The following is a 15,195-nucleotide window of genomic DNA, read 5'->3' as shown; positions in this document are numbered from 1 at the left end:
CATATGTGAGTAATAAAAAAAATATTTAAAAGAAAAGCCAACATAGCGAATAGAAGACAAGGCTGTGTACTGTTATCTTACTTGCACATGGATAGAAATATAAACCCTATTTATACTTGTAGCATGCCTCTCACCACGTTAAAAACACACAGAGGGAAAACCTAGGAAATGCATATGTGAGAGTATATTATAATTAAGCATTTGTATATCGTTTGCCTGCCAACTGGCCCTCGTATTCACACGTGAAATTTAAGAAGTCGTCGTGAACTTATGAACCATCACAATGTGTTTCTATGGTTTGGTGATAACTTGAACAGCGCTTACTTGTAATTGAGTAATTTATTCATGCTCGTTCTGTAACTCTACCTTATTATTCTATGTTTAGCAGTTTAGAGCTTTGGTCTGTAATTGTTTGCTTATTCGTTGATTCCGTATCGAGCAAGAACAAGTGCAACTGCTGTCATAATGTGTACAGTTTGTGATAACTTTTGTAACACTTTAAAGTCAACGATTTGAAATATGATTTATTGTATCTGTTTCATATGTATTTTAACTAAAAAATAAAAAAAAGAATCCTACTTTTGGCATTTGTTCCATCTTTAACTGCACTTCAACAATAGAAACATTCTAGAAAACCATAGCTTTCAGTCTTATTTTGGCGGGGAAATGTAAAAAAAGACCGGAACATGCTTTCAAAAGTTGCAAAATAGTAAAGAGTGTTTAAATTATACCCGGGTTTTATGTTAGCACCTTGATTTAAGTTTAAATAAAAGTTACATTTGAATAAACGAATCAAACACACACACTGTGAGTGTGTCGTCCTTTCAAAGTCATTGCAAACATCGGCATTTACTGAAGGAGTCAAACGCATCGTTCAAGGCGGCCCTCCCCCTGCACACGCGCTCGCTCCCCGAACGCTGCGGCAGGGCCAATCGGGCGCCACGAGGCCGCCGGTCCGTGAGATGCTTTTAAGGAGACGCTTCCCCCGCCTCTTCTCCTCCCGCCTGCGTTTGATGTGGCGAAGCAGGAAGAGAGCGTTCTGATCCCGCCTGCAACTCTCTTTTGATCTGCGATATTGGACCGAAAGGGGAGATGGGGATGGGGGGGATGGGCGGGGGGGTCGCATTAGTTTCCCTGGCAATGAAAGCAGCCTCCTGTCCGTACACTAAACCCCTACTTAGAGCAGAGTTCTTTACTTAGAAAGGGCTAATAGTGATGCATGTAATTACAGCTTTGTCATTTCCTGAATGCCTGTTTGAGCCGGGTATTTAACACCAGGGGGGGGCTCATTGGACCCCCACAATGCACCTGCTGGATTAGTCACCGTGTGGTGGAGAGGGGTCGTCCGCCGTGGCAAAGAAGACGCGAAACCTGACGCCGGCGCGATCGGGACGGATCTTCGGGACCTTTTTCGGTTTAATTGGGTGATTTATTAAGATTTTCTCTTAGATATCAAGGCCAGGGTTCGACGTGGTTCTATTCGCCTCGCGCCACCTGCGCCGCCCTCAGCCAGACTTCACGCCAGGCCAGCTTCGCTCCAGCCTCGGTGCCACGCCGCGCTGGGTGCAGAGGTTCAGAGGTCAACTCATTAATGCCCGAGGCAGCGGGGGCGAGTTCTATTCTAAGAGCAATTACAGTTAAAGCGGTAGATGGACAGACGGTATGAAACGCCGCCGCCGCCCATTACTGCCTAACGATTGAATTTATGGCCGCCGGTGTCTCCGCCAACTGGGGAGAAAGGAGGAAAAAAAAATCACGGCCCTTAAGAAAAAAAACACAGGCTTTCGAATCCAGGAGCTGGATTACATCATTCGAAATCTAAAATTCAAATCATCATTCAATCAAAAATATGCCAGCGACAGATGCAGAGTTAATGTTCTTGTTAAAATGCGGCCTTGTACGTTGAATGTTACCAAAGAACCGGATAGAAGCGGCTCTTTTTGATGATTCGACTTTCAGCGAGAGAAAAATAGACAGATCTGTATTTATGAAAAAATAAAACGCAGAGACCCTTTTCCCACTAACGTCGTTGATAGGCAGCTTATATAAAAGAAGAAAATATACAGAGGCCAAGATTATTATTTTTAATAACAATGTTGGTTTTATTCATTTGAATAGAGCTTTTACCGAATGCGTCAATTAAATCCGCGAGTCAGACTTTAAAAAAAAAAGAAACCTGAAGCGGCCCCAGAAAACCAGTCCATCCCCAATAATCACCGGAGCTGTCAATCAACGTAATACAATGGAGCCACGTTAGAGCCCTTTGACCTCCAGCAAACCTCCACCGTTTTGGCACATAGTGGTTTTAGAGTGCCACCGAAAAGCTGCAAACGAACTCATTAACAAAAGGAAGCACGTGGGATGCTCTCAGTGAACCTCGGCGCTGGGTGGTCCCCTCGTGTTGCCCCTCCGATGGACCTAATGCTCATCCCTGGTTTTGATTTTTTAACACTTCTATTCTGTTTGTAGATGCTTTTTTTTAAATTTTTTTTCTTTTTTGGACTCGCTTGAAACGAACAGCCTCCGAGTGATGAGTCACGCCGTTCGACCTGCGTGCTGACAGTGAGTCGCCGGGCAGGAAGCTGCTCGGCACCTGCGTGGTTTCATATTTATAGCACACACACACACACACACACACTCTCACTGGCTCTGTGAGTCAACCACATCTGCAGCTCCTACACTTCAAATGAGGGACATTAACGAAAGCAGACAAGAACACGACAGAGTTAGAAGAGGTGCAAATGGGGTCAGGGCCGGGGGGGGACGACACATAAGTCGGATTCCTGGCGTTGGGCGGATCGATGCCTCGTTCCCATCACTTGTTGCGGACTCACAGAGCTGGAATGCCTGCAGGAGATTTATGTCTCCTGCAGGCCTCCGGGCCGCCACCAGCTCCCACCCCAATTTGATGGAGGTCGGAAATAAGTCCAAACGTCGAACATCTCCGGGGCGAGCTGAAGGCCTCTGAGAGACGGAGCCGGAGCTCCTCTGTGAGCTCGGACCCTCTGTGTGTGTTTTACACACAAAAAAAACAACAACAACAACAACACACTAACGCCTGTTTGCCTGAGAGAAACCACCCGTTAATGCTTTGGATCCCTTTAAAGGTCAACATGATGTCATATATGTGATATAAAGGAATCATGGAGTTAAATCAGGATGATTAACTGAGTATCAAAAGGAGTATCAACCAGTTAACACATTAATTATTATAATTATTCATAATGTAAAATAGTGTTTTCATATATAACACCTCTCTTCACTGTTATCTACTCTATCATCTTTGTGTACTTTTACAAATATTGCATTTTAAACATATCATAAAACAGAGGGTTCTCTTTGCACAAGGGAAAAAATGAGAAATATTTAGAATGTGAAACAAAAAATGCAGAAAATGAGCTTGTTGCATCTCAAAAGCCGTGTTTTGGTCTCTCGCGGTGCTTTGCCAACAGGCCTCGCGTAATTCTACTCTCATTAAGGGAAAACTATGAATAATTAAAAGCGTCACACAGGCGCATGGCGGCCATTAGGCCGGATGCTGTGGAGTTGAACGAGGACGTGTGGGAAACTCAGACGGCATCAGGGAGGGAAGCCACGGTGTGTTTTTTCGCATCCATTTTTTCGTAAAACGCGTTCATTTATTTATGAGCCCTCCGCTGGGCGAGAATCGACTAATTCAACTGACACAATGAAAGAGGGACCCGGCGAGGGGGGGCGGGGGGGGGGGTCTTCATCGCCAAACAAACATTTGCGCTTCCCGGAAGAAACAACAACAAAAAAGCGGCGTGAAGCCGTGTATTTTTATTTCTCTGTCCAAACTTTTTTCTTCGTGTGGCGTTTAAATCTCCGCGAGGTGTCAGCCGGTGGAAGCCGGAGGGAGCCGAGTCCCAGACGAGGCCCCCGGTCACGAGCCCCCCCCCCCCCCCCCCCCCCAGCCCCTCCGCGCGTCACGCAGATGTCCAAACATCCATCAGTCAGGGCTGGACACTGTAAAGCGTGCAGCGCTTACATTCTCCTCTAGACTCGGCTGGGCACTAATGAGCACAATGCCCCCCCCCCCCTCCGCCCCCCCTTCTTGTTTAGCAGCCTGCAGCTGCTGTTCTAAAATAAGGTGCAAACACGCACAGTGTTCCAGCTCAACATGTGCATCGTTTTCGATGCCCACACGCGGGAGGAAGTGTGGAGAACTTGGGTCATGCTTCTAGCTTCTTCTTCTTCTCCTCCTTCTCCTTCTCCTTCTCCTTCTTCTTCTTCTCCTTCTTCTTCTTCTTCTTCTTCTTCTCCTCCTCCTTCTTCTCCTCCTTCTCCTTCTTCTTCTTCTTCTTCTTCTCCTCCTCCTCCTCCGATGGACTCGATGGAACATTTTGTTCCCCTCGATTGATGAGGCGGTCTGTCGAGACGATGTCAAGTCTGCTGTCTTTTTCACGACAACATCATTACAGTGGGCGTGATGAGGCTGGAGGAAAAAGGGGGGGGGGGGGGGGAGGGGGGCTTTTCCCCAGTCGCTATGGTAACCTGTTGATGTACTGCCGCGCCCGGAAGCCTTTTAATGGCTTCTCGCGGACATAACAGCAAATCAGCGGGAGGGCATCTGCAGTCCGAGGCTGAGGGACAATCAGAAACCACGGGGGACAGAAATGCCCCGTGTCCTCGGTCCCACACAGGTGTCCCTGCAGTTCATTAACTCCCAGGAGGCAGAGTCAGTCCGCTCCGTTCAACATGTGCTCTGTAATCAAAAGGCTAATTGGGATGTTCCAAGACACTTCTCTTCGGCAGAAGTAACAATAGATTTGGACTCTTTTGAAATGAGTTCAAAAGCAAATATCAAACATCAAATGTACAGACACCTGAGATCTATTTTTACCAAATTTTTTCCGTTATGTGATTCGATTTGTGTGTTGGGAGCGCTCTCTACACACTGGGGCTCTACTTCCACCCAGTGGAAATAACATTTCACTGCGGCACGCCTTGACCTTCATTTGACCTCCAGCAGGATGGCATTTTGGGCCTTAAAAGGCAAAGAATGTATGTGAACGAGGCTTTCATAACATCTTTGCACGTATTCCACTTGAACCTTTTCCTGCAGATTCCTTGTTTAATTTGATGATAAATAACAGCTTGAAGAACCATTCTGTTTAAAACACGCAAGGTTTGACTTTCTCATTCATCGCGAAAAGGACCAGAGAGAAAAACGAGTACGTTGCAGCGGAATTCTCTGAAGACCGCTTCTCCCTCGGGGGTCGCGACCTCTCGGTCAGCAGTGGGCCTCCACAGAGGGTCTAAATGAGTCTCCTCAGAGAGTCAGCTGTGCAACACCTGCTGGGTGTCAACAAGTGACATGCATGTAATTAGGTCTTCAATAGAGGTTTATTGTGTGTACATTAGTTTGTGGTGGAAATAGTGTTGGTTTGCAAAGATAAAACGTGGAGTATTTGATATTAACACCACCACACTTTTTTAATAAAGTCGAGTGAATAACAGCAACAATCATTTACAAACAGATATTTTAAAAATGGTTATGGCTTGACTGACGACTTCCGTCCCTCACCAAACCCACTCCCACCCCCTCCGGCATGGGACACAGTCCGGGAACGACGTGATGCGCGGACCCTCACTTCCAGGAGCCGGACTTGCCTTTGGCCCCGCGGGAGCTCTTGGACGCTTTGGAGCCCCGCTGGTGGTCGCTGACCCGGTTGCGCAGCACGTGGATGTCGTACTTCTGCCTCTTGAGCTTCTCGGCCAGCTCGAACCTCTCCGCGTGCAGCTGGTGGAGCCACTGCCACAGGTCGCGCGCCTTTTCCGCCAGCTTCTCCTGGTTCAGGTGGTCGATGTTGAGCGGCTTGCGGCGCTCCGTCAGCGCCTTCTTCTTCTCCTCCCGCGCCGTCAGCTTCTTGCCCTTCTTCTGGTCCGCCTTCTGCAGGTAGCCGCCGAACGACTTGTTGGTGAAGGTCTTCTTCTTCTTGGCCTCCTCGTCGGCGCGCAGCTTGGCCGCCTCCTCCTCGCGTCGCGCCCTCTCCCCGGCGAGGCGCGTCGCGCGCTCCCGCTCCTGCTCGGCGCGCACGCGTTGCTGCTCCGCGCGGTCGGAGCGGCGGCGCTCGATGCGGCTGCGCAGCGCGAGGAGCTCTTCCTCCTCCTTCTGACGGGTGGAGAAGTGGGACTCTATGAGCGTCTGGAGGTCGTTGAAGTCCTTCTCCAGGCGCTTGCGGTGCAGGTCGTCGAAGTCCACCTTCTCGCCGTCCGGGAGCTTCGGAGGAGCGATGTTGGGCACGTACGTCGTCTTAGGCCGCCACTTGCTGTCCTCCTCGGGCTCTGCCTTCTCCTCTTCGTCCTCCTCCTGCTCCTCGTCTTCGACCTCTTCTTCCTCCTGCCCGTAGTACTCCTCCGTCGTCTCCTCGCTGTCTGACATGATGGAGGCCTTGGAGGCGGGAGGAAGCAGGATGACCACCGAGACCAGCTGGCGTCTCCTCGGAGGAGATGACTTGCCTCTCTGGGCCTGCTGGGGGGCTTTTAAGGGTTTTTTACCACGTGGCCTCCAAAGTCTCCAGAGTGGGGGGTCCGCCGCGGGGCGGACTCTGAAGTCTATTTTCTCCTCAACAAACCTTCAGCTATACGCTTCACCCCCCCTTCCTCGTCCTTCCTCCTCCTCCTCCTCCTCTCTGACCCTGCAGCGCCTCCTCATTCCTTTGTAAGGACAAGATGAGAGACTATTTCAGATGCACAACAGATGCGCACACACACACACACACACTTGTGCTCTCCAGTCCCACGCAGCAACACAAATAGTGTCATCAGGAACAAATGACCGACAACTTCTGAAGGCCTGCTGAGGCCTCGGAGACGTGGAAGCAGCGGGTGAATAGAGATCGATGTACTTCAGCCCTACAGGCCGTCGGTTTGGGGGACCTGCTCATCCATCGGGGGGGTTTAAAGGCCACCGTGGTGTTCCTGGAGGGGATCCATTAGCAGAGCACGTTGCAGTCTCTCTAAATGCATCAGGGGAGCCGGGGAGGACTTTAATGAGGGGAAGCTACAGCTGTCACATTCTCCAAAAATGAGCCGCCGGCGTTGAGGAAGACTTTGGGGTTTGTCTTCACCTGTTTTATGTTGATCCACATCTATGTAAAGTTGGTGGTTTTCCCCATAACAGTTATCCTTTTCTGTAAAGAAAGAACAACCCTTTAAAAAGCCCCGCCATCAAGGGAGCGTCAGCGAGAACGAAGACAAGACGAGTCCGGAATGTAATTAAAACATTCTTGCTATCGGGGGCTTTCTGCTCTCGGCGCTGCCTGGATTAAAGCGCAATTGCTCCCACGATGCAACGCTTCAACGCCGGTGTCAAGAATTGATGTTCCCCGAGTCTTGACTTGTGAGGAAGTGGACAAAACTTGGGTGGCGGGTTCAGTTCCATCCATCCTCTGTAGCTCTCGGCGAGGATTGGTTAATTGTGGCCTTGGAGAAGACTAATTTGAATGCCTACGAGAACGTCCCCTGTCTCATCCGAAGAGTGGGCTAGATCTCGGGCTCAACATGCCTGCGCACGGCAGCAGGTGGTCCCGGCGCAATATGGGTTACTGGCAGTGAGGGACAACTGTGTCCATCAGCGCAGAAAGTCAACAAAGGCTTTAAATAGCTGCGGGTTGACAGCGAGTCCACAAAGAGCAAATAGAGAGTCGAGCGAACTGAACACAAACGGTTAGATGAAATAAAGAAAAGAGTTGCTTTCAGAAGTCGACATCCTTGAGAGGAATTAGAAAAGCTTAATGCAAAAATTGAAGTCCGAAAAAGGAACACAAGGAAAATGTAGATATGTAAATTATCTGTGCATCATTTCAGTGTATTCAACCTTTTATTAATCATAAATATGACTCATTTTTGCATACCAACAAGCTCCAGACGTCAGTCGTTAGTGTGTGACGTTCAGCAGATGATGGGGTCTGCGTGCAAGATGCCCGTCAGGACCAAACCAACTGACATCCACACCTACTCACACACCGATGTTATACGAGCAACCTGGGGATCAAACCCCCCAATCTTCAACCCAGCCGCTCTACGTCCCGAGGCCCAGGTCGACAGCAAAGGTCTGGATTTCAGCCGCTGAGCTCATACGCACGGGCAACACCGAGGGAACAGGGACCTCATCTGGTCAAACGCATGCAGTGTTCCCGGCAGTTTACAGTGAGTATAGTAAAATTTGAACTGAGGAAATCTCAATGGTTGGTTTTGCACCTGCTTTGATGGTAAACTGATGCAAAATGGCATTCACATGTTAAAAAATAAGAAAAGTAATAAAAGAATATGACATGAGATGAACAGTAAACTGTCAATGAACAAACTCTATAACAAGAAGCAATAGTGAATACACAAAAATATCTAGGGTTTTGATGAATCATTCTTCTGTACAAAATAAAAACATAACCAAACTGTTGTATCTTCGTTGCACAAACGATGTTTATTGAACAGTTCTATTGATATCGTGGATAATAATTGTTAAGAGCGAGCAGGAAGAAAGAAGCTCCGTTTTCTCTCTTTAAACAACCGGCATGAAACGCAGTAAACGATTTAATTCCGTCGTGTTTTAGTTGCGCGTTTTGTAGTCCTTCTTTCGCTGTAGTTTCACCGTAGCAGAGCCGACGTCATTGACACGCGCCGTCGCGTCATGATCACGCAGCTGATTGCCCCGCCCTCTTTCTCCTCTGCTGCTATGAAAGCGGGACGGAAGGAGTCGCAACCTGGTGAAAAGACCGCCTTTACTATTTTTACTATCTTTACGCTGTGGTGGAATCATTAGTCTTGAGGGTTCCAGCTGTGATGAGGGTTTATAAACTCTCTCAGCTAACGGTCTTAGCCGTTAATCACTTTAGGACACTTGATCCCACCTCCTCACCATTCAGTTTCACCACGTCTAATTCATAACATGGTTGTGCTTTTTATGAACAATAAATGCCACGTCTACATGTCTTGTTTTAATTGATTTCCCTGGTATCAAACAGCTATTGATCCCCACTGAGTGATACGTCTTAGAAGAAAACACATCTTAAAATAATACAAGTGAAACCCTTTGTATATTCATACCCACTTTTAATAAAACAAGCAAATTGAGAAGACGTAAAGAAGAGATTTCTCTCAAGTGGTACATTCCTCATCGTAATCTCTAACCTAATACAAATGTTGCCTCTATAGCTCGTACCGAGGTCAACAAAAGGAATGATGTATCTTAGAGGGCTCAAAAAGGAGAAAAAGCTAAAGTAGAATAAATAAGAGGCAGAAAAGATACAAGATTTATCTCGTTATTCAATTGACTACAAATGTTTTCGTTTTATTGAAAAGTGTCCACAAAATAACAAACAAAACCATCCACAAGGATTTCTCATATCAAAAATATATCAGTGGTTCTGTGGCTACACAAAGTAAACGGGATAAAAGCGTCAGCTAAATGACATGTAATTTAATGAATTGAACCAATTCCTGATATACACACATATGGAGATTTTTGGTCCCATGAATATTAACCCAACGATAAGCCCAGTGAAAAATGCCGCTCCAGTGAGGCGGTGATCACATACAGTGTGTGTCTGTGTGTGTGTGTGTAATGAGGCTTGTATTGGTGCCCATGCAGCCGTGTGCTGCTGTGACTGTTTAAACCTTATAGTCCATTCAGTGCCGGCTGCACACGCTCCTGTAAGGGGACGGAGGGGACACACGTCAGCTGACAATCATGTCTCAACTAGAAAAGTACACAAAATACACAAATAAAATTACTCATTACTAATGCAAAGTTAAAAGAAGAAAATGTGCCATTCAAACATCATGACACAGAGGAAGTACTCAATGACAGATCCTATCATGTAAGGACCAACAAAGCCGTACTATTTTAAACTACTTTGGGACTCGTCCGGACTAGAGGCACTGGCAATGTTCCTTTTAAGTGTAGGAACATGTCACTTGTTGTAAATGTTAACAAATCTCATGAAAAAGCGTCCAGAGATTCTCCTTTTATTTTATGTTTTTAATTCTTACTGCACTGAAACTTCAGCAGGATTTAGTTCCATTTGAAATAATTCTGACCTCCCAGTGGGCGCTCCGTCTCTGGACTTTTGAGCTTTTGCCGTCGGCGGAGTCCTCGCTGCGCCGCTTGCCGACGGACGGAGAGATGCGGTGGAGTCCCGGACCTGTCAAACGCAGACCACATCGTTTAGACGCTTTCATGTACAGTGTAAAGGAATCCGGAGACACAAGTTCGCCTCCGGAGGCAATGGGGGGAGGCGAAGAACCGCTGCGGGTGGTGTTCCACCTACCGGACAGAGCTGCGGCGCAGAGCGTCGCCTCGACGGGGAACCCCGCCCCGTCTGACGATGTCTTACCGGCACCGTGGCACGTGGTAGGAACCGAAACCAGAAGGCCTTGAAGACAAAGACGACTGACTTCAGATAGACACGAGGGCGTCAATGCAAACCACAGCTTGATGACGGGTCTGATCCTCACCGAACCCTCTGCAGCAGGAGAGCTGCTGGTAGATCTGCTTCATCCGCTCGATGTTGAGACGACTGCCGCCCGCCTGGTTCACCATGGGCTGGGGGTAGTGCACCCCGATGACGCAGCTGGCCGCCGCCTGCACGCTCTCCGGAGCGCTCCAGGGCTCGTGGATGTACTTGGCCGGAAAGCCGCTCAGAATGGGCAGGTAGCGCCTGCAGTGAAGGGACCGGGAGGATTATCGTTTCGACCTCAGTTTAAAAAATGGTCGGGTACAGCGTCCCCAGTGGGAAGTTTGAATGAAGCCTAAGCCTAACCCCTAACCCTAACCCTTTTAATGAAGAGGTTCCCCTTTGCCGGCGTACCGAATGTAATCCCCGTTGGGGTCGGTGCGTCGGCCGAAGCCCACGGGGCAGTAGCAGTGGAAGAACTGCTGGAAGAAAGAGCTGCAGGAGAGCCACATCCAGCTGCCTGCGTTCACACTCCAGTCTGCATCCAGCAGGAGCTCCTCCTACACCTGAGGAGACATTCATTCATTGTCTTAACAATAACGTTGTTAATTCAAACAAACCACAGCGCTAACATTTTCCAATACTGTATGTCAGTGACATTTAATGGAAATCTGATCAAATTCTGAGGCGTATACCTTCATGCCTTCCTCCCATCCGATCCACAGGTCCCCTCGGGTCAGGAAACAGGCCACGGCGTGCCTGGCCAGGTGGTGGATCCAGCCCTCCAGCCTCAGCTGCGTCATGATGGCGTCGATCCAGGGGAAGGCCGTTCCGGCCCTCCGCCCACTTGGCCAGCGCCTCGGGGTTGCGGTCCCACGGGATCTGAACGCAGACGGGGCTGCTCTCCATCTTGTCGAAGCAGGGGTTGTTGGTGGCCGCCGTGTAGTAGAACTCGCGCCACAGCAGCTGGCCGTAGAGCGAGAGGGGGAGGGGGCTGTTCTTCTTCACCTGGAGCGGAGGGGTGGTTTTTTTTTCGGCCGTTACAGTAATGAGTCCGATGGCGAGCAACCAGAAGGCTTACGTCAACGGGTCGTTTTCGCGACTCACCTTCCTGTAGAGGTCGGTGAGTTTGAAGTAGAAGAGGCGACAGGAGAGGCAGCCGAAGCGCAGGTACGGGCTGAGGCCCGTTGGGCTGGCGAGCAGCGAGTTGGCGTTCATTCTGGGACGCTCGAAGTTGGCCACCGACGCCTGATGGCAAAACACGATCACATGGTCAGACACCAATGGAGGCACGGTGGGATGTCACAGAACGTTCTCCATCTGGGCTGTCCCGTTGGCGGAAGGGCACCAAAGAGATATTTCTAGTTATTTTAACTTAATAACAGTATGTGGTTTAAACTGATAACTGTAAGCGGGTAGGATCTGACCGACCTTCCTCTCCAAATGCCTCTCGAGCCGCGCAAGGGCTTCGGTCTCCCCCCCCCCGGGCCACACAGCTGAGGACAGACCTTCAGTGTCGAAACCTGCAGGGAAAGATAAAGCGTGTGAGCGCCTGCATTCCACCTCGCGGCCAAGGTGGCGCGGATAGAATCTTCCCAAACTACCGGCGTGGTTCCGTTCTCACCCAGCTCCTCCAAGGAGGGGACGCCGAACTTGCCGTCGTGGTCCTCGGACATCGGCGTCCGGCACTTCCCCATGACGTCGGCCCCGACGGACTCCGCCGGCACCTCCACCGAATCCATGCGGCCGATGAGGGTCTGGAACCTCTTGTAGGTGAGAGGCGACTGACCCCTGGAGAACCTGGAGGACAACAGAGGGGTGGGGGGAGAAAGAGGGGTTAAAACACTGCCGGTAACACAACAATGGGATTTCAGGAACTCGTGTGACGCTATAACTTGTTGTTTATTATGTAAATTCAGAATAAAATCTGTAAACAGAAGTTATCTCCATTTTTATTCCCATCCCTGATGGCAGAATGCTGGAACCATCAGCTGTGTCCCTCTTTGAGCAGCAGAAAGGTCATATCATGGATGATATGCAATGGCAGCATCCATTTATTTGGCCTCATCAAATGATGCATCTGCAAGTTTTTATTGATGTTTGTGATTATGACGATCGCTGGTTAGAGATTAGTTTGTTTTATTGAGCGCTCTACAGCATGATGTAGTGGAGGAGTGAAGACCATGTTTACGTCACCTTGCTGTCACTTTTTTCAATAAGTCCAATTATTATTATTACGGCATTAAAATGTCAAAATTACGTATGTAATATAATCCAGATAACAAAAAACAAGCAGTTTAATACTATTCTTTTGTGTAGGCCTTTTTTTTATAAAACAAAAAGATTAGATTTGACTTAATGAAGAAGTAACTGCAGTGAACTCAAATATGTTCAATTTGCACAGAAAGCCTGCACGTCATCACACCTTTGAATCAGGAATCAGGAAACGTTTATTGCCATAGTATGTTGTACATACATGGAAATTGTCTTGGCGGAAGGTGCATGAAGACAGTACAATTTGGCACTTAGTCTTGAAAGGATTTAACTCTCATCAAAAGAGCTGCTGATTAACTAAATGTAAATTTCCCTTTGAGGAAATTTGGTTCATCGAATCATGGTAAGTGCAACATATTTGGCTGTCTAAAAATAATTATTGTCATCTTCATCACCATCATCCACCCTGTGTGGACGACCACCCGTTTGTTTCTCACCTCCACCTGTGGATGCCCACGTTGGAGGACCCCGCGAACCAGGGGTCGAGGATGTAGACGCAGCGGACGGTGTCCGCCCCCAGCAGAGAGGCACCGAGCGACGGGTTGTCGTGGAGTCGCAAGCCCTTCCGGAACCAGTGGATGCTGTTAATGACCATTACTCAACTTTTCCGTATCGAGTTAAAACATAAAAGGATTTTTTTTAAAGTACGTCACGGGGAATCCAAATGTCTACGCAAAGTTTGCGGTCAGCCCCGCTGTAACAGAACCGTGTCCATGATGTCGAGGGTTCGAACACAACACCGGGCTGCAGAACCATTAGGGCTCCAGGACCCGCGACGTGACCTCGTGTAACTTGGTGTGTCTGAATGAATAAAATAAAATAAAAAAACGTTTATAGGTGTACTAATGTCTCAGAGTCAAGGGGACGCGAACTCACAACCCTCTGCGCACCGTAAATAACATACTTATTTAACGCCGGTAAGCTGTAAATACACCTTCAGACTGCGTCACTGACTCATATTTTCGTCTAAATTATCCTCCTGGAGCAACGCGAGCGCGCGCGGACCCGTTATAAATCCCTTTCGGTTCCGTCCGGTGTCGTGACGCACAAAGCGCGGTACGGATCTCCCCCCCCCCGTACGTCCGCGAACAGCTGCTCGATCCCCCTCGCCTCACCTACGAAACACCCCGAGGCCCCGCCCACACACGATGACGCGCAGCGGCGATGAGCCGCGCCATTGGTCCGGCGAGCTGCGTGCGTTTCCTCAGCGCTGTCACGTTTGTGCCCAAATACAAACGCGTATACCTGTGACCTCTCATGGAAAACGGATTTAAATACTATAAACTGTGGAATGCTGAATATGTATATATTTATTTTTTATATTAGTATAATTTGTTCATTAAAAGCTAAACAAGAAACGGTAAAAAGCTGTGGACGTGCACGTAGGAGACATGTGGTGCAAAAACGTTAAAGTGTCAAATAATCAACTAAAGAAGGCGAAATCCTGCAGAGTCGACTGGCCTTGTTACCGTAAAAGAACCCGGATGAGCACGTGAAGTCGGGCATGACCGGAGAGTTGGGGGCGGTCACGCGCCTGTGTGCGTGCGCGTCTCTCTGAGCTGGACTTGAAGAGCTGACGCACTAGATATTCAACCATTTACCCCCCCCCCCCCGCGGACCACAAATCGGTCTCATAGTTTGTTAGAAACTGATCGAAATAGTTTAAAGTCAAATAGTTTCAAACTACAGGAGAAGAGTTCAAAGATCCGGCTGTGATTCCATTAAATGTGCATTTGAGCATCTTATTTGTCTTTTATTCATTTCTTATTTGTAATATATTAAACTATTTTCGTATCTGAATCCAATGTTGTGCCTCGTGTGAAAACTGCTTCGTTTTTAAGCGGGGCGTTTTACTATGTTATTATGAGCTATTTGATTTACCTGCTCATCTGTTCAAGTGTCTGTAGCTAATTCATTCAGTGTCGGAATAAGAAATGCGTCACAACTGTTACATAAATGGTGTAATTATGCAATACACGTAATGCAGCCATTGGGTGGAGTAGTGCGGTCTTTTAGCCACCTGGTGGCAGTATTACCTCGTGCTATTAGAGCCCTCCTTTTATGTCACATGACAACCTGATAAAATACACCCGTGAATGAGAAGTTTAGACAGAGGATGTGGACTTTTGTTTTGTCTTTTGAGCCGACATTTATTCAGAATCACGGTACTGCGGCAAATAAACACGTTGTTTTAGCCTTTAATAAAGTACAAAGGCTCCAAGAAAATGTAATATTAAGTCACAATTCTTAAGTGCCAAATGTACAATCACTTGATAACAAAACACAGAATAACATTTTAAAAACACAAACCAATTATCCACAACGTTTAGAGTTATATGTAATTAATAAATAATAAAAACTCGTTATGAAACGTGACCGTGCAGCATGACTAAGGGCAGCGTGTTTACACCATGCGCAAATTCTGCCGGCAAAATTCTAACAATCCATCATCTTGCCGGGGAAAATCCTCATCATTTTGCTGTTACCAGGCAACCGAGGC

At 48.0% G+C, this 15,195-nt stretch overlaps 2 protein-coding genes across 2 annotated transcripts; both read right to left on the bottom strand.

Annotated features, from left to right (window-relative positions):
- Positions 1-5,530: 5,530 nt before the first annotated feature.
- On the bottom strand, positions 5,531-6,439 carry tnnt2c (troponin T2c, cardiac). Its single transcript, XM_037462431.2, has one exon. The coding sequence runs from the start codon at positions 6,404-6,406 to the stop codon at positions 5,612-5,614; it is 795 nt and encodes a 264-aa protein (XP_037318328.2). The 5' UTR covers positions 6,407-6,439; the 3' UTR covers positions 5,531-5,611.
- Positions 6,440-8,862: 2,423 nt separating this feature from the next.
- LOC119210218 (cryptochrome-1-like) lies at positions 8,863-13,809 on the bottom strand. The gene is given in 10 exon segments (XM_062559519.1): positions 8,863-9,676; positions 10,066-10,400; positions 10,483-10,685; positions 10,836-10,981; positions 11,111-11,245; positions 11,247-11,429; positions 11,529-11,669; positions 11,853-11,944; positions 12,046-12,221; positions 13,133-13,809. Coding segments are annotated over 10 exon segments (1,602 nt in total). The 5' UTR covers positions 13,291-13,809; the 3' UTR covers positions 8,863-9,643.
- Between the last annotated feature and the right edge of the window lie 1,386 nt (positions 13,810-15,195).

This window comes from Pungitius pungitius, chromosome 2 (genome assembly GCF_949316345.1).
Source record: "Pungitius pungitius chromosome 2, fPunPun2.1, whole genome shotgun sequence".
NCBI classification, from domain to species: domain Eukaryota; kingdom Metazoa; phylum Chordata; class Actinopteri; order Perciformes; family Gasterosteidae; genus Pungitius; species Pungitius pungitius.
The sequence above is the reverse complement of the archived record's forward strand: the minus strand, read 5'-3'. Positions and strand labels throughout refer to the sequence as shown.